Here is a 25,164-nt window from a genome sequence, read left to right as displayed (position 1 = left end):
TGGAGCCATAAGCACTATCACAGTAGAGGGTAGTACATGTTCCCTCTCTGACACCCAACTTTTTTCCTCCCTGGTGATTCTCCCAACTCTGTCCACCCTACATCTGGGGACTTAAAATGCAACAGCCATTTCTTCTTCCCCTAAAACATGCACTCTTATTACTGCTTTTCTCCATGTAATGCCCCTGGACCAAACCATTTCCTGTTTCCCATCCCCTCCCCATCCTGGCTACTGGTGCCAGGTCTGCTGTGCTGCAGCCTGCAAAGGCTAGCAGGAAGCACAGACCCTGCAGCACTTTCTCCTCCTGCTCTGACACAGAGAGCCAGCTCTAAGAGGCAAAGGGGGAGAGAGGAGAAAAGAGAGAAGATCTGTGGGGAGAGCAGAGGAGTACAAGCTGCTTGGGTCAGATAGGAGATCCTGAATTTGTGGGGGGGACTCTGTACCCTGTCCCTTGTGTGTGGATTGGGGTGAGGGAGCCTATGTGAGTTTGGATTTGGGGGAAGCCTGAAAAATGAGGATAACAACACTTATTCCTATGCTGCTCTGGGCTGATTTGATGATAAATTAGTTAATGTCTGTACAGGGCTTTCCTCTGCTGTGGTAGGGAACTGGGAACATTCCAATACCTTGCCCACCCTAACAAAAATTGCCATTTTCTTTGTGCCAACCAAAGCTCCAAATCGGGACTCCTATTCATATGGTCCCCCATGACACAAGATCCTTAGGGCAGCAGCACTGATCCAGGGAGTACTTGCTGCTGCTTGGCAGAGATCACATTGGACACAAAGGCACTGGAGACAAAGCACAAAGATGAATGTTAGGGATTCCTCGGGGTAGGGGGCTAAAGGGGTCAGAGTTAAGGATATGTGCTTGTGTTCTATGTGCAGCAATACCTTAACTGTGCATTTCCTGGTGCGCAGAAGTTTGTAGTTTGTTTTTCAGGCCAGGGTACAGCTTCTAAAACACTCCATTTATGCAGCTGTTAGGAGCTCCCCATTAGGGAAGCCACTGAGAGAACGTGCCCAGCTGTGGTGCAGGAAGCAGGACAGGTCAGAGAGGATGAAGGCCATGGGAGAGCAAGGAGTGGCTTGGAAAAGACTATGGCTGCCATTCAGGCATGTAAATCAGTGGTCTCATTTTCAGAGGTGCTAAGCATCTGCTGTTCCCATTGACTTCAACGGCTCTCCAAATCCAGCCACGCATTTAGGTGCTACCGTAGATTTGAGGGCCTAGCTTTAGACCCCTAGGTTTGAACATTCTCATGACCTGAATGCTATAAAACTTGTCCAAAATCTGTGGTAGGGCTGTGAGCAGAACCTGACTCTCCTGGTGGCCAGTCCTTTGCTCTAAACTTCTTCCTATAGTAACTGAATGAAAACATAGGGTATAAATGCTTTGTTACCAATACAATTACTATGGCTGTCTGATCACTATGATTATTTAAATTATAAAGTGTTTCTTTCCTATACTGCAGTGCCACTGTCTCATACATTATTTTTTTTTGTTTTAAAATGGATATTATATTTATTTGGTAGTGTTCCATTGATGAAAAATGGGTGTGATTCTAACAATCAGGATTTCAGTGGAAGCAAATAACTTGAGGTTGATGTGACCCAGTGCGAAATGAACCTAAAGAAACATCCTGTTGCTCTCACCGACAACTGAATGAAAGTTGCCACTTGACCAAGCATGCAGACCAGGTTTGTCATTTCAGAGCTAATTAAACAATTGGGGAAGGAGAGGGGGGCGGTGGTCAAGATTACAGCACACATTACATCACTTCACAAAGCCAGACTCTTCAATGAGCAGGTTACAGTCCACTTCCCAAACACAGTGGAATGCCTCCTACGCTCTGCTATCAGGGGTTCTCACTCTTTACACGGAACAAAGGAGAGTTCTTCATCTCTGTGGCAAGGCTTTACCATGTCTCAGGGCCAATGACTTTCTCCTGAGATACTGAAGGAGTAATGTGAAAGGTAGGAGGAGAACCAGAAGACGATGTAGTCATGAAAAGCCAAGGGATGGCAGGATTTCAAGAAGTGATCAGCAGTGTCCAAGGCATCCGATAGGTCAAGGAGGGGGAGGAGGATGGAGAACTGACCCTGAAGTTTGGCCAGAAAGAGGTTGTTAGAAATACTGGAGGTTGTTGGAGATCTCTGCATCTCCTCCTCGGCTCCCAGCCTTATCTCCACAGGCCTTGGGTGTGTGTGGAGAGAGACTCCCTGCTGACACCCCTGGCCTATGTGTAAAGAGAATCCCAGCTGCTCCTCTCCCCAGGCCTGGAAGGAGTGTGTGAAGATACTCCCTGCTGATTCCACTCCTCCTCGACCTCAGCCAGCACCAGAAGGCAGGGAGGAAGGCAGTGAGAGTCCTGACCTTGGGAAGCCAAGTGAAACCTGGAATTTCAACAATGAAAGGAGTGAAGCTGGCTGTGTACTGCTAGAAATTATTCAGGAACATTTACTCAAAACCTCACGAAGGCCTCCCAGGTTTAGCCCCAATCCTCGTATTTGCCACCTTCTATTCGCTTTTCATAGACTTCTGCGCTAGTGAAATTTTGTCAGCAAGAATGTTTGCAGAAAGGGAAACTGTCACGACTGTATGTATCCACTGGAGCATTTGCTTCTGCGGTTTCACACAGCCATTTTGAAATCTCTTAGTGGGTTTGGGAGTCATTCACTCAGGAACGGGAACAAAGCCATCCAGCCAAAGCCATGGCCAACTGTGCAGCCCAAATGGCTAATTAGGAACAATGACCACTTGAAGCAATAGCAGTGGCAAAGAGTTTGTGAACAACCTGTTGCCTGAAGTATGTTTGCAGAAAACATGTATTTGTTGAACCATTAAACAATGCACGCCAGGTGAAGTCTGTTGGCAAATCATTTGTGAACAGAAAAAGGGACTAAGTTCATTAAATAAATGTATGGCACATAGGACTGCTCATGAGTAGAAGCACTATCCACCCTGCCAGGGTATCCAGGCAGAACAACTCCTCATAGTCACTGGCAGTGAATGCAGCCGACAAGTCTGAAAGAATTGGCATGGGTACTTGACCCTGATAGCAGATCATCCACCAATGCTAGAGGTGCATTGCAATCCCTGTACCACACCTCGCTCTAAACCCAAACTCACTATAGATCCAGGAACAACACCCACAAACAGCGCCTTGAAGGACATCAGTGACTGGTGTATGCACAGCACCAAATAAAAGAGAAAATACATTGTCTGTCTACAAGGACTTTGCTCTTGTTATCTGCATTAATTTAAGATCAGACAGAAGTGAAGTCTCCAGATGAGAGCCCAGTGTGCAGATGTCTCCTCTGTAACAAGGTGGGGACAAAACATCACACAGGATGCTCACAAATGTAAAGATATGTACACAGAAAATAAAAGGCCTCATGCTTTCCTGGCTACATGCATCACAGGGAGAGGTTATCCTTCGTAGGGCAGGGTACTTACAGTCAAACCCCGGCATAACGTGCCCCGCCATAACTCGAAATCGCATATAATGCGATAAAGGTTGGCTCCCTTTAAGGTACAGTATAATACAGTACGGTACTGTACCAGTCGTCCCCAATACCATGGTAGGGGAGAGAAGCTGCAGCCCCGCACCTGCTGGGGACAGAGAATTCCGAGGCTGCTGGCGCTGGTGCTCTCTGTCCCCGGCAGGTGGGGAGCCGCGGCTCCTCTTGAAGAAAGAGGGAAGCTTCAGACCTGCCCCTGCCGGGGACAGAGAGCACTGGTGCCCGCAGCCCCGGAGTCCTCTGTCCCTGGGAGGTGGGGAGCCGCGGCTCCTCTTGAAGCGAGAGAAGCCACGGCCCTGCGCCTGCCGGGGACAGAGAGCACCGGTGCCCGCAGCCCCGGAGTTCTCTGTCCCTGGGAGGCGCGGGGCTGCAGCTCCTCTCCCCTGCTGGGCACTTGGCACCAGGGGCACTAGATGGTGCACCTCAATGCCCCGCTTTGGGGACCATTGAAAACCTGACTGATTTGAAACCCCGCTATACTGCGACCCCACATTTAGCGCAATGGAATTTTTTTGGGCCCCAAATGTCGCGTTATAGCGGGGTTTCACTGTACTTTGGTAGGGAGACAAATGGATAAGTTTTAGTTTGGGTAAAGAAGGTGGTCGCACCCAACCTTCGCTCACAGATGTCAGAGGCAGCAACTTGCAGATTAAGACAACCTGACTAGCCTGGTTCCCAGAGTTGACCCTTTGGCTCACCTGGGAGAGGAAGTGCCTTGTTTAATAGCCCCCTTTTTGGATGAATAATGGAGAGCTATAAACAGTCTCTGAAGAGGGATCCCATCCCATTATCCTTAGTTGGGACAATGGTGGCTCCAAAATTTGCTTTGCAGGAGGAAAGAAGGAAAAAATAAAGGAGAATCTTCAAGGCTCAGGGTAATGCTGACAGCCCACGATCAGTGGCAGGTAGGATCAAACCTCAGACATCTGGAGCTTAGTGCATGAGCATCTACAGCATGAGCTAAAAGCCAACTGGCTGTTAAGCAGACTCATTTTCTCTCTCTCTCCAAGTGGTCTTGGTGCCACTAGTTAGGACAGAACACCACACCCAGGAGGTGTGTGGGTTGCATACTTCCTCTAGCTGAGGAAGCATATCCTGAGCTTCAGAGACTTCCCAGCTGAAATCTGGGACAAGCCCCCACTTATAACACTGACAGACCCCGGTCGTCAGCAGGCAGGATTGAACCTGGGGCCTCTGGAGCTTAGTGCATGAGCCACTACCACAGGGTTCAGCAACCTTTCAGAAGTGCTGTGCCAAGTCTTCATTTATTCACTCTGATTTAAGGTTTTGCATACCAGTAATACATTTTAATGTTTTTAGAAGGTCTCTTTCTAAAAGTCTATAACTAAACTATTGTTGTATGTAACGTAAATAAGGTTTTTAAAATGTTTAAGAAGCTTCATTTAAAATTAAATTAAAATGCAGGGTCCCCTGGACTGGTGGTCAGGACCCAGGCAGTGTGAGTGCCACTGAAAATCAGCTCATGTGCCGCCTTCGGCATGCGCGCCATAGGTTGTCTACCCCTACTGTACCACATGAGCTAAAAGCCAACTTGCTAGTTAGCTAAGGCTGTAGAGCAAACTCATTTCTTCTCTCTGAGTGGTCTTGGTCCCACTAAATTGGACAGCAGGTGTGTGAGTTACACAGGCACCACAAACGTCTAGCAATGCCTAGGTATTTAATATTTATATTCTGGCTATTAATAATAAACAAGAACATTATTATTATTGTTGTTGAAACCAATGAATTGTCCCAGTTTCAATATACCTGACTGGCTGATCTCCACCCATGCTCCATCACCCCCCTTCTCAATCCCTAATAGTATGATGAGCCCAGCTGGATCTGTGCTGGGCTCCAGCCCAGCACTGCCACATAAGGCTGCTGCATGCAATGAACCTAGGATGCATCCAATCCTGAGTGTGGCAGATTGTGCGGGTCATGGGGTGGAACATGCCTACTTCCAAGGGTGCAACAGCTCAATGGCTAGGCCCAGCAGAAGCACAGATGGTCATTTTTGGATTTACTGGAGTAGGATGGGATTTAGCAGTGGGTGTGAGCAGTTGGTCACAAAAAGCTGGATTACTAAAGAACAGTTGCAATTAGCCCTGGTCTTTCAGCTGATTAAAAAAAAGATAATTAGACAAAACTCTGATAACTCAGGTAAAGTTGCTAAATAACAAGAATGTTAAAATGTAGTTATTGAGTCCTATGGGCACTAGCTAAGCCTAAGCAATTAAACCTATCATGGTGAACCGTTAAGTAAAGTAGATTCAAGTCAAATACACTCACAGCTCAGCCTCACAGGTGTAGATGGTAATGACTTTCTGTTACTGCCAACCCAGGCAGCACTTGAACAATAACCTACAAAAAAAGGTTACATCTGCTATTCTATATCACTCAGGCTAATTCCCCCAGCTGTCTGTGGGCAGAGTGTGAGAGACCCCTTTGTGTACAAAAAATGATGTAATTTCTAATGAGACTCTGCTAGTGAAGAATAGCAGAATAGTAGCATGAAGGTGCCAGCTGCTTGGGTCTAGCTTCCCCACGATGTGCAAGCTGCTCCCAGTTCACCCTCATGAATGCAAACAACAGATGGCTGCACTTCTGCATCTCATCTCACTGCCAGCAGCACAGTGTCCCCTACTGTCACACTGGGAATTTGGTTCTGTACTGACGCAGGTGAAAGGACATGACAACATAGAATCATAGAAGATTAGGGTTGGAAGACACCTCAGGAGGACATCTAGTCCAGCCCCAACTAAATCATCCCAGCCAGGGCTTTGTCAAGCCGGGCCTTAAAAACCTCTAAGGATGGAGATTCCACCACCTCCCTAGGCAACCATTCCAGTGCTTCACCACCCTTCTAGTGAAAAAGTTTTTCCTAATATCCAACCTAGACCTCCCCCACTGCAATTTGAGAACATTGCTCCTTGTTCTGCCATCTACCACCACTGAGAACAGCTGAGCTCCATCCTCTTTGGAACCCCCACTTCAGGTAGTTGAAGGCTGCTATCAAATCCCCCCCTCACTCTTCTCTTCTGCAGACTAAACAGGCCCAGTTCCCTTAGCCTAGGGGTCCCCAATGCGGTGCCTGTGGGCACCATGGCACCCGCGGGGACATCTAAATGCGCCCGTGTCCTGGCTGGCAGTCTAGCATCCACCAAAATGCCGCAGAATTTCTGCGGCATTTTGGCAGCGACGCCTCTCGATGATGCCTCTTGCCGCTGACAAGCAACGTCATTGAGAGGCATCGCCACCGAAATGCTGCAGAAATTTGGTGGCATTTCGGCGAATGCTCAACTGCTGCCACAGTCCTTCATCTGGCGCCCACCAGATGAAAAGGTTGGGGACCATTGCCTTAGTGTATCCTCAGAAGTCATGTGCCCCAGCCCCCTAATCATTTTTGTTGCCCTCCGCTGGACTCTCTTCAGTTTGTCCACATCCTTTCTGTAGTGAGGGGCCCAAACTGGATGAAATACTCCAGATGTGGCCTCACCAGTGCTGAATGGAGAGGAATTATCACTTCCCTCGATCTGCTGGCAATGCTCCTACTAATGCAGCCCAATATGCCGTTAGCCTTCTTGGCAACAAGGGCACACTGTTGACTCATATCCAGTTTCTCATCCACTGTAATCCCCAGGTCCTTTTCTGTCGAACTGCTGCTTAGCCAGTCGGTCCCCAGTCTGTAGCAGTGCATGGGATTTTTTTGTCCTAAGTGCACCTCATCAGATTTCTTTTGGCTCAATCCTTCAACTTGTCTAGATCACTCTGGACTCTATCCCTACCCTCCAGCATATCTACCTCTCCTCCCAGCTTAGTGTCATCCGTGAACTTGCTGAGGGTGCAAGTCATCCCACCATCCAGATCATTAATGAAGATGTTGAACAAAACAAAACCAAACCACTAATACCCCTTACTTGAATTTTCCTTGGATTCCCCTCAACCAAGTATTTTCTAGACCGGGATGGGGAACCTTTTTTTTTATCAGAGGCTACTGACCCACAGAAAAAATCAGTCACGGGCCACACACAGCCCTGTGTGGGGGTGCGGAGGCTTGGGGCTTCCCCTAGGCTCTGGGGTGGGGCCAGAAATGAGGGGTTCAGGGTGTGGGAGTGCGCTCAATACTGGGGCAGAGGGTTGGGCTGCAGGCTCTGGCTGGGCGCCACTTACCTCAGTCGGCAGCACAGTGAGGCTAAGGCAGGCTTCCCCCCTTGCCCTGGCCCTGCGCTGCTCTCAGAAGCAGCCATGATGTGGCGAGGCAGCTCTGTGCAGTAAGCACTGTCTGCCCCTGCAGCTGCCGCTCCTGTGATTCCTGGCAAATGGGAGCTGCAGGGGTGGCGCCTGAGTGTGGGGGTAGGACCACGTGGACTCAGAGCTTTCTTGATCACCCCTGTACTTAGGGGCCACAGGGGCAGCTGATGGACTGGCCTAGCACCCTAACTTCCCCCCGCAGCAGGGCAAGCCAGTGCTCGAAACTTCAGCCCTGTGGGGAGGTCGCTGATGCTCAGGGCTCCCTGCCCACAGTGCGGAGACTTGCCGTGGGCCTGCTTAAATTAAGCAGGGGCCGGATCTGGCCCATGAGCTGGAGGTTCCCCACCCCAGTTCTAGACCAATCCTGCTTCATTTGTGCAATCTAAAAAGATACAGCCCAAGCCAGTACACCTGGAGATGCTAGGGAGAGTAAAGTTTGCAAACAAAATAGCAGATCCGTTGAGTGAGATTGTGTAGTATTGCACCCATCTGCGATCAGGCTCTAGCCCTGGGCTGGACAGAGGCATAAGAAATATGGAACCAGCCAAGCCTTTTCTAAACACGTGCAGAACACCTTTTGGGATGTAACACAATCAGCATCTTTGGCCTCACTGTAACCATCCTGTAAAACGGAGCAGGGGAAGGGAACACTGACCCCACAGAACCTCTAGGACAGTGGTCCCCAACCTTTTTGTCTGGTGGGTGCCAGACGAAGGACCATGGTGGCGGTCAAGCATCCGCCGAAATGCTGCCGAATTTCTGTGGCATTTCGGGGGTGACGCCTCTCAATGACGTCGCTTGTCAGCAGCAAGCGGCGTCATTGAGAGGTGTCGCTGCCAAAATGCCGCAGAAATTCAGCGGATGCTTGACTGCCGGCCAGCACATAGGCGCATTTAGATGCCCCCACGGGTGCCTTGGTGCCCGCAGGCACCGCGTTGGGAACCCCTGCTCTAGGTAGTAGCTGTTTGTGCTGATATCTCCTCTCTGAGCCTGTCCTCCCAGGCATGGAGTTTAGAGACTGACTGTGGAATTCCTCAGTCTCTCCTCAAGGTGCAGAAGTCAGTGACGTGACCTCCAGGGCTCCCCCAACGGTACACGAAATAACTTGTCATACACAGCCCCAGGATGGAATATAAGGCACATTTTTATTTTAACTTGTCTCCCTTTCCAGCCCACACAGAAGCTCTGTACCTTAGTAAGGTGCTCCCTGGCAATGACGGCCACGTGACAGTAACTGCACTTCTGTTGGTTTAGGCCTGAGTCCCAGCCAGCGGAGACCCTCTGAGCTCTAGGAGACTCTCCCCGCCAGTTAAAGCACCACAGTTTTGAGCAGGCTTCTCTGCAAGTTCTCACCAGGTGGCACAGCTGAGCACTCGGAGTTTTCAATTGCTCTGCCACAGCAGGACCAGTGGGGACAGCCGGGGTGACCTTTGTGACCATGACCACAGCCTTGGTACCCACCTACCCGTCACAAGGATAGAGGAGAAACACCATAAGCAATGCTGAAAATAGCGTAGAGACAGTTCCAGCTGCCAGTGACTTCCGAGTGTGCCCCCAGCCGGCTGACAGCAGGAGAGAGCCCTGTTGAGAGGGCATGGCACACACAATGTGGTGCTCCTTCTTTGGGCTGGCAGGATCAGAATCCTTCAAACACACAGGGACAAAACACGGGGTGACTACCTTAGTAATCCCCAACAAAAAGCTATTAATAGATTCATGGAGTCCAAGGCCAGAAGGGACCATTGTGATCATCTAGTCTGAGCTCCTGAAGAACACAGGCCAAGGAACTGCCACAGAATAATTCCTAGGGCGGATTTTTTAAACAAACATCCAATCTTGATGTAAAAATTGCTATTGATGGAGAATCCACCATGGCCCTTGTAAACTCTTCCAGTGGTTTATTACGCCTGTGATTAAAGGGAAATTTTTAAAAATATTTTTATGAGGCCTGTGTGTGCCTCAGTTTCCCTCCATATGTTGCATTGCTACCCACTTGGTGGGGTGGGGGAGAGAGGATTAAGTTTGTTTTCAGAGCAGATTAAGAGACAAAGGTGTGTGTGTCACCTCCCTGCCCGGGTGAAATGAACAGAACAGGGGTTCTCAAACTTCATTGCATCACAATCCCTTTCTGACAACAAAAATGACTACACAACCCCAGGAGGGAGGGACTGAAACCTGAGCCTGCCTGAGTCCCATCACCCCAGGTGAGGGGGCCAAAGTTGAAGCCCAAGGGTTTCAGCACTGGGTGGGGGGCCTATAGCCTGAGCCCCACCGCCCTAGGCAGTGGGTCGTGGGCTTTGACCCTGGGCAGTGTGGCTCAGGCTTCAGTCCTGGCCCCAGCAAGTCTAACACCAGCCCTAGTGACCCCATTAAAACAGATTCCAGACCCACTTTGGGGTCCCAAACCACAGTTTGAGAACTGCTGGAATAGACTTCAGTGGTAGCCATGTTAGTCTGTATCAGCAAAAAAAATGAGGAATCCTTGTGGCACCTTAGAAACTAACACATTTATTTGGGCATAAGCTTTTGTGGGCATTTCATCAGATGCATGGAGTGGAAAATACAGGAGCAGGTATAAATACATGAAAGGCTGTGGGGTTGCTTTACCAAGTGTTAAAAGAACAGAAGTACTTGTGTTGTGTACTCCTGTTCTTTTTGTGGATACAGACTAAAAAGGCTGCTACTCTGAAACCTTTACCAAGTGTTAAGTCAGTCTAATGAGATAAATCAATTAACAGCAGGATACCAAGAGCCATTTAGACACTGGCTGAAACCGATCCAGATCAACAAGGCGTCTAGAGAGACAATGCAAGTTCCAGTAACTCATGATTTGACACTCAATAGCAGGAAGCTCTGGCCAGGATGGTTGTGAACTGCGCGTGGCCCTGCCTGGAGAACAAAGGGCAGATGTGTCCAGCAGAAATAAAAAGCTAGCTTCTGGAAGAGGCTAGGAGCTCTCTACTGGAACTGATGGAGGAAGTGGGAGAGAGAGAGCCTGGAAACGGAGTTCACTACATCTTGGTTCGTCAATTGCTCTGGCTTGACCAGAATGGATTATGCGTTAACCTTTATTGCTCTGTGCTAACCTAAGGACTTCCAGTGCTTTGTTCCAGCTGACTAATAAACCCTATCCTGCTTTGAAAACACTGTTTGGGGTGTAACTGCAAATACTGGCTGCGGTGCATTAGTCCCTGAAGGGTGTACCAGTCTTTTCCAGGAGTCTATCTCAGCTGGACTTGCTGACTGTACTGGAGCCCAGAGGCTCAGCCTAGGAAGTGGTGAAGCTGCAGGGCCTACTCTTCAGGAAGAGTGGGGCCCTTTGGGGATCTGGCACACTGACAGGGCTTCTCCAAGAGACTGTATAAAAGCTGGGGGTAGCACAGATCCTGTAGAACCGTGATGACACCCACTGTGAAGAAACGTACACCTTCTTGTTCATGCTCTTTGCACTGCCTGTGATGTATCACAAACCTTAGCTCTGCTGAATCCCACTGTGCCAGCCGTGCCAGCCTGTACCACCCCCCGGACCTCATGGACAGGGAGTGTGCTCCTGCCAGAGCTGTCTACATGCCAGATATGGGGGATGGAAGAAGTCATTTCTACTTTTACAACAGGCAAACATGAGTCTTGTGCAGGGCCATGGAAACCAGCTTTGATGAAATGAGTGACCAAGCTGAACTCTTGAAAGAATGTTCTCAAGAGGCCCCAGGGATCATGTATAGAGCATTCCAGCCCCACAAGATCAAGAGAAGCAATGCTGAATACTTTGAACATTCTATTAGAACAGAACTGTTTGCACTTTCTCCATCCCTTGGTCATGGCCCAATTCTACCAGGCAATACACACTCACGCTCCTGCTGACCAGTGGCACTCTGGTGTGTATGCTGTGACTGAAGTGGGCCCACAGTGATTATAAACACAGTGATACGTGAGAGGGGAAGGGATGTGACAAATGCTCTTGGCTCAAACGGTTTTGGGAGAGCTGTTTCAATTTCAGTGGGAGTTAGGCACCACAATACCTGTGAGTATCTACATGGGAAACAAATATTCAAAAATGGTCTTTTCAGCCTAACAGAGAAAAGTATAATATGATCCAGTGGCTGGAAGTTGAAGCTAGACAAATTCAGACAGACAATATAGCACACATTTGGAACAACTGTCATGACCAGGCGGTGGGCGGTCTGACCTAGTGGTCAGAGCAGGAGTTGAGAGCCAGGCAAGGTCAGATACTGGGAGATCAGAGTTCGAGATAGGCCAGAGGGCAAACTGACAGTTAGGTGCCAGGAGGCAGGCAGGGTCAGGTTACCAGGAGATCAGAGTCAGGCACTAGAAGCAGGTAGTACAAGGGAAATAGTCTTAAGCAGAGCCAACCCAGTTGCATGGACAACTTCCTGTTCCTGTGCTGTTTAAATACAAGCAAGGACACAGGACCCCTAGAGTTCCGCCAGTGAGATCCCAGGATGGGAGTCCTCTGTCAGAGTTCAGCTTCTAGTTCTGGTGACTGTTAGCAGTCAGTGGGTGGCATGTCTGAACTTACTGGTGCCTAAGAGCCCTATGGACCAACGTTCAAGACCTGTGGTCCCTGACAACAATTTACCAAGGGTCATGGTGGATTCTCCATCATAGGCCATTTTGAAATCAAGATTGGATGTTTTTCTAAAAGATTTACTCTAGGTATTATTTCTAAAAGATCTTCTCTATGGCCTGTGGTTCACAGGAAGTCAGACTAGATGATCACAGTGGTCCTTTCTGGCCTTGGAATCTATGAGGATCTGGGCTTTAGTGCTCACCTGGCATGGTCCCACCGCAAGCGCAGCGAGCGGCTTTCTGGCCTCCGCTGGAACAGAACGTGCAACAATGAAACACGCCCTGGTGTTTGCGGAATTTGTTCTTCACAGTCAGAGTGAATGGTGAGCCCTGCAGAGCAGAAGAGAACAGAGAGGCAATCGTGTGCCCAGCATACCCTGCTACTGTAGCAGGGCACTGGAGGGTGTCAAAAGTATTAAAATTAAAAAAAAATTACTAGGGTGCTGCTAGCAATTACAAACCAGTGAACCTGACTTTAATAACAAATCTTCTAGAGCAGAGGTTCTCAAACTGTGGTCCATGGACCACCAGTGGTCCATGAGCTGAATTCAGGTGGTCCGTGGATAGTTCCCTCTAAGATGTGAGCACGAGAGAATGAAGGACCACCCACCTAATTAGTGGAGATGCGCAGGTGTTGCTCCACTAATTAGATACCTTGATCCTGGAGAAGATGCACAGGTAAGGTGAGGTGGTGGCCTTAGGGGGAATAGGGGGTAGGTGGGAGGGGGCAGTGGAGTGAGAAGAAGGATGGGGGGAATTTGGGACGTGCAGGGTTGCAGCGGTCAGAGAAAGAGGCAATTTTCCCCAGCTCTGGGGCTGCGGTGGTGAGCAAGAGGGGGCACATTCATCGCATTAGAAAGGTAAGACTACTGATAGGAAAATATGTGCTGTGTGCTTTTACTTGTAGAACAAAAGAAGTTTATTATTAAGGTTTTTTATATAGCGCTTGTATCCAAAGCGCTTTACAATAGTTAGCTAACGGTACAAACAACATTTGGAAAGATCATTAAGTGGTCTGCTGAGACCCTCTGCAATTTTCAAGCGATCCGCGAAAAAAGAATTTTGAGAACCACTGTGCTAGAGGAACAAAATGCAAAAGGGAAAAACCAGCATGACTTCCACAAACGAAAACCCAGCTTCTGTAATCTACTAGAATTTTTTGAGCAAGCCAAAATAGCAGATAAAGGAGAACTGATGATCGTTTGTTTGGGCTTTCAAACTCCCTTTGATAAAATCCCTCAAAAGGCAATTAAAAGCTTGGTAGTGATAATGGGTAGATAATTAGAAAGGGAATCAGCCAGGGCTGAGCAAGCAGCAGGAGGCAGACCAGGGAATCAGCAGCGGGGAGGTGCAATAGATCAGCAGTGAGCTTGGGTATCATGGGAGTTCTGAAAGAGGCCAAAGCAGGCTGCAGCAAAGTTGAAAGGGCCAGGATTGGGGTGCTTTCCAGGAGGCTCTTTTATTGGGAGAGATCAGCAGGTGGGGGAATGATTTTAACTAGGTGCTGTGAGCATTGGGAAAAAAGTGGGTGCAAGGGATGAGTCAAGTTCCTCAGTTCCACTGGGAAGAACAGGGCATGCAGATGGGGGACTGACGGAATAATACCTATTACATAACAGAGAAGGAAGAAAGCATCTGGGATTAGAGCAGAAGGAGCTAGGAGGTGCAGGGGTTACCGATGGGAATAGCTCACTGGGCTTGACTCACTATTGCCTTGCCCCTTATGCAAGTTCTCAAACTGTGGGTTGGGACCCTAAAGTGGGTCGTGACTTGCTGGGGCCCAGGGCCAAAGCCCAAGCCCCACTGCCCGGGACCTGAGCCAAAGCCCAAGCCCTGCCGCCCAGGGGCTTCAGCCTTGGGTGGCAGGGCTCAGGGTTTGGCTTCAGCCCTGGGCAGCAGGGCTCAGGCTACAGGCTCCCCACTAGGGCAGAAGCCTTCGGCTTGGGGTTTGGCCCCCGCACCAGGGGCAGTGGGGCTCGGGCGGGCTCAGGCTTTGGTCTCCCCTCCTGGGGTCATGTAGTAATTTCTGCTGTCAGAAGGGGGTTGCGGTGCAATGAAGTTTGCGAACCCTTGAGCTACATCAATCACAGTGAGTTGTAAGGCTACCTGTACATGCTGCCCTTTGACACAGATGCAGACAGTGTATGTGCCCAGCTCCTCAGGGATGTAGGAAATGTGGTAAGTCCCATCCCTCCTATCACACACGCTGGGCTTGATTATACTGTAAATACAAAAAGAGAAGGAAGCAAGGTCAGTAACTTGTAGAAAACTGATCTAATTGGTAATCACTTTGTGGATTAGATTTATAGGAAGGTTCTTACCCCATGCCCCAGTTCGGGGATCTAAAATGTACATGTATAAAAGACCCCCGAATAATGATGCATGCGCTGTAGATTTCACACACATACCTGCTATCAGAGGCCACAGTACCATATGAAGGAGATCAAAGAAAGTCAGTTATACTGTAATGATTTGCAACAATCCAGTGAGTACTGAAAGATGAGAAGCAGAAAAACGGTAGCAGAGCGAGGAAGACAGATGCAATGTAAGAGCATCATCTGGATTTCAGACAGGAGTCTTCTCTTTCCTACTTCATGGATGCAAGAGGAAGTGGCAAAGCTCTCGACCTTAAGAAGGAAAACGAGCTTTTTCAGTTCCTACGGGCAAAGGCTAAAGACCAGTTCTCACTCTTACTAGGGAGCTTGGAAAGCAGCAGGGCCAGTCCAAAAGATTGTGCATATGTTGCAAGCTGTAGCCACTGCAAGTTCTCACAATAAAAAATCCTGCTCAGAGCTGTATCGTCACAGTGCTTGGATACAACAGCGATGGGCAACATAGACCACACAGGAGACAAAGATTGGGATGGAGACATCACCTGCAGCCAGTATGGAAAAGCTGAAGCTTTCATCAAGGAGACCACACCATTCCCCTCCCTGACAAGCATTCACTGTTCCACTCAGTCATAGATGTAACGAACATCAGCACTGATGTTACTCAGTAAGTCAGCAGGTCTGGATAATCTCTATCCATAAGTTTAACAGAGCTTGCTAGACCATCAACGTTGATTTTCAATAAGTCTTGAAATATCAGGGAAGTTCCAGAAGACTGGAAGAAAGCTAATGTTGTTCCAATATTTAAAAAGAGTAAATGGGATGACATGGTTAATTATAAGCCTTTCAGTATGACCGTGATCTCAGGCAAGATAATGGTGCAGCTGATATGGGACTTGGTTAATAAAGAATTAAAGGAGCGTAATATAATTAATGCCAACCAACATGAATTTATGGAAAATAGATTCTGTCAAATTAACTTGACATATTTTTTGATGAAATTACAAGTTTGGCTGACAAAGGTAATAGTGTTGATGTTACATATTTAGACTTCTGTAAGGCATTTGACTTGGTACAACATGACATTTTGAACAGAAACTAGAAAGATGTAAAATTAACATGGCACACATTAAATGGACTAAAAACTGGCTAACTGATAGGTCTCAAAATGTAATTGTAAACAGTGAATCATCCTCAAACAGATGTGTTTCTAACAAGGTCCTGTCGTGATCAGTTCTTGATCCTATGCTATAACATTTTTATTAATAACCCAGAGGAAAACATAAAATTATCACTGATAAAATTTGCAGATGACACAAAAATTGGGGGAGTGGTAAATTTGAAGAGGACAGGTCACTAATATAAGAGTCCTCTGCATTGCTTAGTAAGCTGAAACACGCAAACAATGTGTTTTAATACAGCTAAATGTAAATGTATACATCAAGGAACAAAGAATGTAGCCCACACTTACTGGATGGGGGACTCTGCCTGGGGAAGCAGTGGCTCTGAAAAAGATTTGGGGACCGTGGTGGATAATCAGCTCAGTGTGAGCTCCCAGTATGATTTTGTGGCAAAAAGAGCTAATGCAATCTTTGAATGCATAATTGAGCAGGAGTAGAGGTTATTTTACCTCTATATTTGGCACTGGTGCAACTGCTGCTGGAATACTAAACCCAGTTCTGATGTCTCCAATTCAAGGAGGATGTTAATTAAACTGGAAAGGGTTCAGAAAAGAGACTTGAGAATGATTAGAGGACTAGAAAACATGCCAGATAGTGATAGACTCGAAAAGCTCAATCTATTTATCTTAACAAAGAGAAGGTTAAGGGGTGGTTCAATTACAGTCTGTAAGAATCTACACGGGGAACAATATTTAATAAAGAACATTTCAATCCTGCAGTGAAATAACACAATCCAATGGCTGGAAGTTGAAGCTAGACAAATTCAGACTGGAAATAAGATGCGAATTTTTAAATGAGACTAATTAGTCAATTTAACAAGGATTGTGGTCGATTCTCCATCACCAACAATTTTTAAAACAAGATTGGATATTTTTCCAAATGATATGCTCTAGGAATTATTTCAGGGAAGTTCTATGGCCTGTGTTATACAGGAGGTCAGACTAGATGATCACAATAGTCCCTTCTGCTCTTGGAATCTCTGAATCTATTAATTTTCTCAGACCATGCTCTTGAAAGGATCATTTCACCCTGCAGAACTGTCCCCCAGGACCTCGGACAGCAAGGCATATGCTGTCTCAGTAGGATTGCTAGCAACTCTATTTGCATCTGATATCTGAGTGGTGGCAGTGCATCATTCATGAGACATATGGGCCCAGTAAAACTGGTACACTCCTTCTGCTTTGTGACACTCTGCAGTTAATCAGGTTTTACAGCTGTTTTGAATCACTGAAGTGGCACACAGCAGCCAGAGTAAACATTTAAATCAGACCCTACAACTACTACTACCACCATCTCAACATGGAAGAGACAGAGTGGGAGAAGAACCGGGGAAGGGAGCCAAGGAAGGGAGAGGACAAAGACAGAGAGGAGATCATAGGAAAAATACACAAGAAAAGGAAAGAAATCTCATCCCATAAGATAAGAGGCATTGGAAACAAGTGTCAATTCTCAGGGCGTATCTACACTACAAAATTAAGTTGACCTACAGATGATGCTTTGGATAGCCGTGTTAGTCTGGATTTGTAAAAGCAGCAAAGAGTCCTGTGGCACCTTATAGACTAACAGACTTTTTGGAGCATGAGCTTTCGTCGGTGAATACCCACTTTGTCGGATGCATGTAGTGGAAATTTCCAGGGGCAAGTATATATATGCAAGCAGGAAGCAGGCTAGAGATAACGAGGTTAGTTCAATCAGGAAGGATGAGGCCCCCTTCTAGCAGCTGAGGTGTGAAAACCAAGGGAGGAGAAACTGGTTTTGTAGTGTGCAGTTATAACTCGCATGGATTGGTTCCTGAGTTTGAGTTATAACTGCATACTGCACCATAGTAACTCTAACTCAGGAACCAATCCATGCAACAAACCTCGATGCCAACCCTGCCCACACATCTACACCATCACAGGACCTAACCAGATCAGCCACACCATCACCGGTTCATTCGCCTGCACGTCCGCCAATGTAATATCTGATTTGTGTCCATTTATTCTTTTCCGCAGAGACTGTCCAGTTTGGCTGATGTACATAGCAGAGGGGCATTGCTGGCATATATTACATGGTGGACGTGCAGGTGAATGGACCGGTGATGGTGTGGCTGAATCTGGTTAGTCCTGTGATGGTGTCGCTGGTGTAGATATGTGGCAGAGTTGCCATCGAGGTTTGTTGCATGGATTGGTTCCTAAGTTATAGTTGCTATGGTGCAATGTGCAGTTACTGGTGAGAATATGCTTCAGGTTGGCAGGTTGTCTGTGGGCGAGACTGGCCTGCCACCCAGGCCTGTGAAAGTGTGGGATCATTGTCCGGGATGGTTGTAGATCCCTGATGATGCGTTGGAAGGGTTTTAGCTGGGGACTGTATGTGATGGCCAGTGGAGTCCTGTTGTTTTCTTTCTTGGCTTTGTCTTGCGTAGGAGACTTCTGGGTACACGTCTGGCTCTGTTGATCGTTTCTTATTTCTTGTGCGGGTATTGTAGTCTTGAGAATGCTTGGTGCAGATTTTGTAGGTGTTGGTCTCTGTCTGAGGAGTTAGAGCAGATGCGGTTGTACCTCAGTGCTTGGCTGTAGACAATGGATCGTGTGATGTGCCCGGGATGGAGCTGGAGCATGACGGTAGGCATAGTGGTTGGTAGGTTTTCGGTATAGGGTGGTGTTAATGTGACCATCACTTATTTGCACTGTGGTGTCTTAGGGAAGTGGAACTTCCATTTTAGATTGTCCGCTGAGGTTGATGGTGGGGTGGAAGCTGTTGAAATCGTGGTGGAATTTTTCCAGAGTCTCCTTCCAATGGGTCCAGATGATGAAGATGTCATCAATGTAGCATAGGTAGAGAAGGGGAGTGAGTGGATCAGAGCTGAGGAAGCATTGTTCCAGGTCAGCCATAAAAATGTTGGCATATTGTGGGGCCATGCGGGTGCCCACAGCGGTGCCACTGATCTGGAGGTATATATTGTCATCAAATTTGAAATAGTTGTGTGTGAGAGATGATGCTCTGACATTGCTGTCGACTTACAGCCACTGCTCACTGTGATGAGTCACAACCTTCCTTCTGTCAGTGGTTTGTGTCCTCATCAGGAGACTTCCACTGACTTAGGAGAGGCAATGTGGGGGACTGAGGGCTCAGGCTCTCAGCTCTTATTGGAGTTCCTTGTCAGGAGCCCAGCTGCTCCTCCCACTCTCGGCTCCTGCTCCCTGCCAGGAACATGGCTGTTTCCACCCTGCTTTCAGCTCCCTGCTACCCACTGAGAGTAGGGCAGTCTCCCTGGCTCTCGGCTCCCTGCTGGGAGTGGGACATTTGCCCCACCACTGCTCTCAATGGGGAGCTCCACACCTAGAGCCTGGACTCCTGGCGGGGAGTGAGGAGCCGTGCATGTGGAGCCAGGCAGCACCCCAGCTGGGAATGGGGAGTTGGGACCCCGGGACAACCTGGCTCTGAACAGGGAGTCTGAGCAGCAGCCCGGCTGGGAGTGGGGAGCCTGGCGAGCCCCCACCCGGTGCAGGGTGACAGCGGTTTTCTTGTCAATTTCATCGCTCCAGCATGGAGCGATGAAATTGACAAGAATGTTAGCCAACAGGGCATGTTAAGTAAGGCAATATCTACACAGACACTGCATCACCCTAGCTACACTGATATAAGCCCTATGGCTCTCATGGAGGTGGAGTCATTATGTCACCATAGTATGGCACTTATATCGGCAGCAGCAAGGCTGCAGTGTGTTCACTGACATAATTAGATTGCTGTAAGCCACCTTACATCGACCTAACTCTGTAGTATAGACCATGCCTCAGTCTCAGAGAGTAGCTGCTTGAAGAAAAGCCTGTTAGGAAGCAACAGGCACAAGAAGGGCAGAGGGCTGAGTCATCTAACTTAAGAACCAAGATGTGGCCTATGACTCTTATCTTTAACGTTGTGGCCCTATTTTTGATCATTACTGGCAGGTGGTTCCTTTATTAAATTAACCCAATTCCGGTTTCACAGGGAATCAAGGTGGCAAAAATCCCAGTGAAATCATGAGGTAGTCACATAGGAATTGCCATATGCAATCACACTTGTGGTCCAACTAGTCCAGTAGCCTGTCTTTGCTGGTGGCCAGTACTGTTCTGCTTTAAAGGAAGATGCAAGAAAAGCCTGCTTGGGGGGAAATTTCTTCCTACCCACCATTAATTAGAACTGATTGTGCCCTGTCGCATGACCATTTATAATCTTTCCGAAATCATGGTTTGGTTTTCTCCCATTGGTTTTACTGAATACAGTCGCCTACCTCACTTCCTGTCATAAGTGTTGCTTTATATTACTACATAGCTGTTATGTCTCACCCTAGGGGTGACGGGATTTCAGCAGTGGATGAAGTGATCATATATACACAGAAAGGAGAAATCATGCTAATGTGACTTCAGACACCTCTGTCCCCTGACAAAATTACTCCCCTCTCTCCCCTCTAAGCATTGCGGTATACACATCTCTTTCATCCTGATTCATGTAGAGTGCAGGAGAAAGGACTGGAGATGTGTCCCCTGACAATGCTTCTTGATCAACAGATAGCTACGTATATAGTGTTGTTTCCCTAGCCTTTATCTGATTTTTGACTATGCTGCAACTGTTGTGGTGTTGCCCTGTATCAAGGCATAAACCCCATCACAGACTATATATGGCAAACGCTGGGAGTCCTGAATGCTAACTGATCTTATTCTTCCCTGTAACGGAGAGCTTTAGCATTATGTTCTCCTCTACATCAGGGCACCCAAACAATGGCCATGTTGGCAACTTGCCCTTGCTTGTACCTAACTTGCATAAATTGGAGCAGATTACATTCTTAAAGGTGATCCACAAAAGCTTTATTTAAATTGGGCTTGTGCCCTTTCTTGCTGCTTTTTGATACCAAAGATGGCCTCAAAGCATCTTTCAAAAGACATTTTTTTGCTTGTGTTTTTGTCACAGTAATACCTGGAATGTCAAGTTTGGGCTTCTCTGGTTTTCATGGAAGGCTTCCAAGCTTGCTTTGAGCTCAGTCACCTTAACTGAAGGACAGAGATTACTGATGCTTTAACAAAGGCATCCTTTATACAAAATGTTAATCACTCATTTAATTTAAGTAGGTGTTAACAGAAACAAAATTGTCGTCATTTTCTGTTGCCCTGGATCATGTGCAGACACCCACTGTGCAGTAGGTGTAAAATGCTGCCAGATCAGAGTGATTTACACCCACTATGCCTTTAAAAATGCCCAAATATTGTGATAAAATCCTTGAGGTGGTAGCTCTGTTTTAGAGCTCCATAAGGTCATATTTAACGTCAGGGCTGCACTTGGGCCCACAGCTCTTGGGTGAAGCACCATTGTGCCATTCTCCCTGTAAATCCTGGCCTGCCCATGGAAGCTCTTTACTTACAGGGGACTGCAAACATGCAGGTACACAGAGACAGGGATGAGAAAGCCTGTAGCAGAGATTTTAAAGAAAGATAGGAGGCAAACAAAACCATTCTGGCCATCTCAGGGAAGGTACCAACCAGTCCTTCTTGTCTTTGTGGATGATCGTGACCCGGATGGGCTCTCCTCCTCTCCCCATCCGCTCTCCCGATGCATCATTACACAGCAGAGTAAAGCTGGCCAGCTGCTTCTGACGGGCACTGTGGAGATCTGAAAGACAGAGCAAACTGTCCCTTACTGTTCCAAACAGGACTGGGAATACACACACTTGACATCAGCCAGCAGCTTTCCAACTCCCAGCCTCCCCACTGTACTTCACTCTGTCTAACCAGGATTTTATAAGGTTCCCCTTCGCTTAGCCCCTTGAAAAGTAAAACCAAACACATTTCTAGTGTCCTGCTGGCCAAGTCCTCTCACAGATGGCAAGTGTGCCCCGACTGGAAGGTGCAGCTCAGAAGTGGACTGTACGCCACTTTGCAGTCCCTTGTTTTGTAAGTTTGGCTGGCGATTGTTTCAGTCCTCAGAAGAAGCGCTGCTCTAATTTAGGCTCAGCTCTGAAGCGAACAGTGTGACAGCTGAAAAGAGCCAGAGTGCAAGGACACTCCAGTCTCATCCCCTTACCCAGCTACACTCCCTATACACACCCTGCCCCTGCACGGCAGGGTGGGATACAGAGCCATTCCACTGGTTCTACAGAAGCAGGATTTTCCCCTGAGATAGAGATATTCTCCAAGGGCCGGTTCCACTGGTTTTCCAGTCCCTTAAGGCCATTGTTGGTGTAAAGGGGCTGCAGCACAGACCAGGGCTTTTGGGGTGAGCTGCCTCTATAGGATGCTGGCCTTGCACACGAGTGGCTTTTTGATTGCAAAGGGCTGGGACAGTCATGGTTCTTTTCCTCCCTTTTGCTGACAGAGTTTGTGTGTTACAGCTTACAGGCCAGATGATCCTAGGCTAAGGAACACAACCCCGGACTTACCAGTGTAAAATAATAACCAGTCTGCTTCAGGAAATGTAATAGCAGTTATTTCTTCTTTTAAAAAGCAGTGACACTAGAGATGTACAGTGAAATAAACCTATGGATAGGGATAGCCTAACTGCTGTCGAGGACCCAGTACAGCCCCCTTCCCCAACTTTAATATGGAGGCGGGGACTGCAGATGACATGTCCCATGGTGCAAGGTGACCTTCTACTTTGATCAAGACAGAGCATTGCCTACTGGGAGCTGTCACCTTGGCAGGCCGCACTTCCATCTGTAGTCAATATGGAAGTGGCAGAATGGGACAAGGAACCTTTCTTCTTAAATCTAGACCAGGTTATGAGTGACCCAAAGTTAGTGCTATCTGACAGAAGCTCAGTGGCCTGCATGAGATGCATCTGACAGTCTCACAAAGTTCTTGGTGGACAGTTGTCTACATTACAATATGCACTAACTGGTCCCCACTGTGGTCAGTTTCAGCACAGGCCAAGGACTACACGTACCACAGAGACTGAACTACTTGCTCAGCCACAGAGTTGGTCTATCTAGTTCCGAGATGAGGGACAATGACAAGAAGCAATGGGAAAGAAGTCTGACCTACTATTGCATGCCCTATACCTATACAGGATTAACTATGGTCTTTGGTCTCTAGGGCTGCCCCCAGGGTGGTTATGCCCCTCAGTTAAGAAATGACATCTACAATAGGGTTTTATAGGGTTCACCCCAATCCCTCCCACTTTTATTTTAACACTGGTCAATCAGAATCAATTTGTCCCCATACCTTCCCCTTGCAGGACACATTTGGCTGGATCAACTGCCTTATTGAGAATGGTCCCAAAAACCTCATAGCCACAGCACTGGCCAGCCTTTTCATGGGGAGAGAACTGGATCCCATCTTCCACTCCAGGGTGGATGATATAATCCACTTTATTCAGCTTTCTCAGCCGGCTCGCCACCACCCCCTTGGTGATAAGGATCTCCAAGTCTGAGCCACTGGTCAGCAGGCGCTCAGTGAACTCCACCCCAGTCCTCATGTCCATCAACAGCTGCTCCAGCTGTGCCTTCTGTAAGTGCAACAGGGTCTCCTTTTGCACCTTCAAGTCTTCCAGCTGCTTCAGCAGCCGGTCCCGGTGTTCTTCAATAGCCCTTATGTATCCATCTGCAAATGTGCGGATCTCCCCAGCCACTGCCTCCACACGACTGCAGATGGCACTGCTGACTCCTTCAATATGGCGTAGGGCCCCTTCTAGGGTGTCCACATGCAGCTGGGTGCTCTTGAGGAGGTCCCGCATGGAATCTCCGTGTTTGTGGATGACATTGGCAGTAAAGGTATATGGATGCTGCCGGTGCTCGCCCAACACACAATCCCGGCACACAGGCTGCTCACACTGTTCACAGAACAGCGTCAGCTCCTCTGAAGGGTGGGAAGGGCACAGAATGGACTTCTCAGTCCAGCTGTAGCCCTTCAGGTCCTCTAGATCCACCACAGCATGAGAAGCTGTTTTCTTCTGTCTCCTAGAAGGAAGTATAAGAGATAAACCTGGGCTTGCAACATGTGACCCACAGATTCCTAAAGAGCAGTCGATGACCCCCTCACACATCATGCCCTGCATGGACCACAAGCCACAACATATGATACTCCAGCCTGATTCAGTAAATGGTGATGTTGTATGATGGAATCTTTAATCTCCTTGAGTCACACCTCCACATGAAAGATGACATCATCTACAACCTGCCCCCTTTGTGCTAATTAGCAGCGGCTCTCTGGCTCCCTGCATGCTGACAATGCTGTTCTCAGATGGGAGACTGTTATACGAGGACCAGTGGGGTAGCTGTCACACCATTAGTACAGGTAGTCTCTCTTTATAGAGCTGCCAGAAGCAGGGTAGCTGCAATGACCTCAGAGCTCACTGTGATGAGTGGAGCAGGAAGGTAGTGGGTGCCACCAGATGAGGGCTGGCAGGCAGCAGTATGGAGTAAGTTTGCTCAGCCCTGCCTCTTCCATGGATGATTAGGGGATGTCAGGCTCCTTATCTGTCAACCTGGCTCTTTTTACCTGCTTTTTATTCACTCGGACAAAAACTTGTATACTCTTGAAGGGACGATGGGAGATCAGGACCAGGCAAGAGTCAAATAAGGACCTGTGGTAAGATACTAAATATTCTTAAATCCAAATGCCATCTCTCTTCTAGACTCAGGGCTTGTACCTGCTTAACATAGCTGAGGTGGGGCAGGGCAGAAAGCTCCTGGGGCCATCCAGTTGCCAGGACAGTACCAAACATATGGCAAAGCAGTCTCAAGGTTGTTCTATTTTACGTTGCCTGCCAACAGCCCCCAGGGGACATTTAGCAGCTGGGGGATCCACAGGGCATTAGGGAGTCCTAGCCATGCCTCCTTCCACTGACCATATGCCCTACACCAATGGGTGTGAGTGTTTGAGAAGGGATAGGATATGCTCATGGGAGGCAAGTTTGCAGAAATTTTGGTGGTGCCCAGAACCCGCCCCTCCAATTCTGCCCCCCGCCCCAACTCCACCTCCACCTGCCTAAGGCTTTGGGCAGGGTTTCAGGGGGGAGGTCTGGGGTGCAGGTCCTGGTCTGGGTATTAGCGTGCAGGAGGGGTGCAGGCTTTGGGAAGGAGTTTGGGTGCTGGGTGCAGGCTCCGGGTTCGGGTATGGGGTGGGTGTGCAGGTGGGGGGTGAGGGCTGCAGGCTTTGGGACGGAGTTTGGGTGCAGGCTCTGGGCTGGTGGTGGGGGTGTAGGAAGGGTTGAGGGGTGCAGGCTCTGGGCTGGTGGTGGGGGCATAGGAAGGGGTGAGGGGTGCAGGCTCTGGGAGGGAGTTTGGGTGATGAGTGCAGGCTCTGGGCTAGGGCAGGGGATGGGTGTGCAGGAGCGGGTGAG

General features: G+C 48.2%; 1 protein-coding gene across 4 annotated transcripts in view; it reads right to left on the bottom strand.

The window, feature by feature from the left end:
• Positions 1–8,834: 8,834 nt before the first annotated feature.
• The window catches only part of TRIM45 (tripartite motif containing 45), a 20,931-nt gene continuing 4,601 nt past the window's right edge, over positions 8,835–25,164 (bottom strand). For 2 of the 4 annotated variants that reach the window (XM_075071778.1, XM_075071780.1), the window contains exons 3-6: positions 23,046–23,779; positions 21,369–21,498; positions 14,469–14,583; positions 8,835–9,236 (exon numbers count right to left, since the gene is read on the bottom strand). In XM_075071778.1, the coding sequence (XP_074927879.1) occupies positions 8,835–9,236; positions 14,469–14,583; positions 21,369–21,498; positions 23,046–23,779 (1,381 nt within the window). Of the gene's footprint in view, positions 9,237–12,565; positions 12,693–14,468; positions 14,584–21,368; positions 21,499–23,045; positions 23,780–25,164 lie in introns of all 4 variants that reach the window. The other 2 variants (XM_032773602.2, XM_075071784.1) reach the window with 2 other exon arrangements.

Source organism: Chelonoidis abingdonii, chromosome 1 (genome assembly GCF_003597395.2).
Source record: "Chelonoidis abingdonii isolate Lonesome George chromosome 1, CheloAbing_2.0, whole genome shotgun sequence".
NCBI classification, from domain to species: Eukaryota; Metazoa; Chordata; order Testudines; family Testudinidae; genus Chelonoidis; species Chelonoidis abingdonii.
This window is presented reverse-complemented; position numbering and strand designations above follow the sequence as displayed.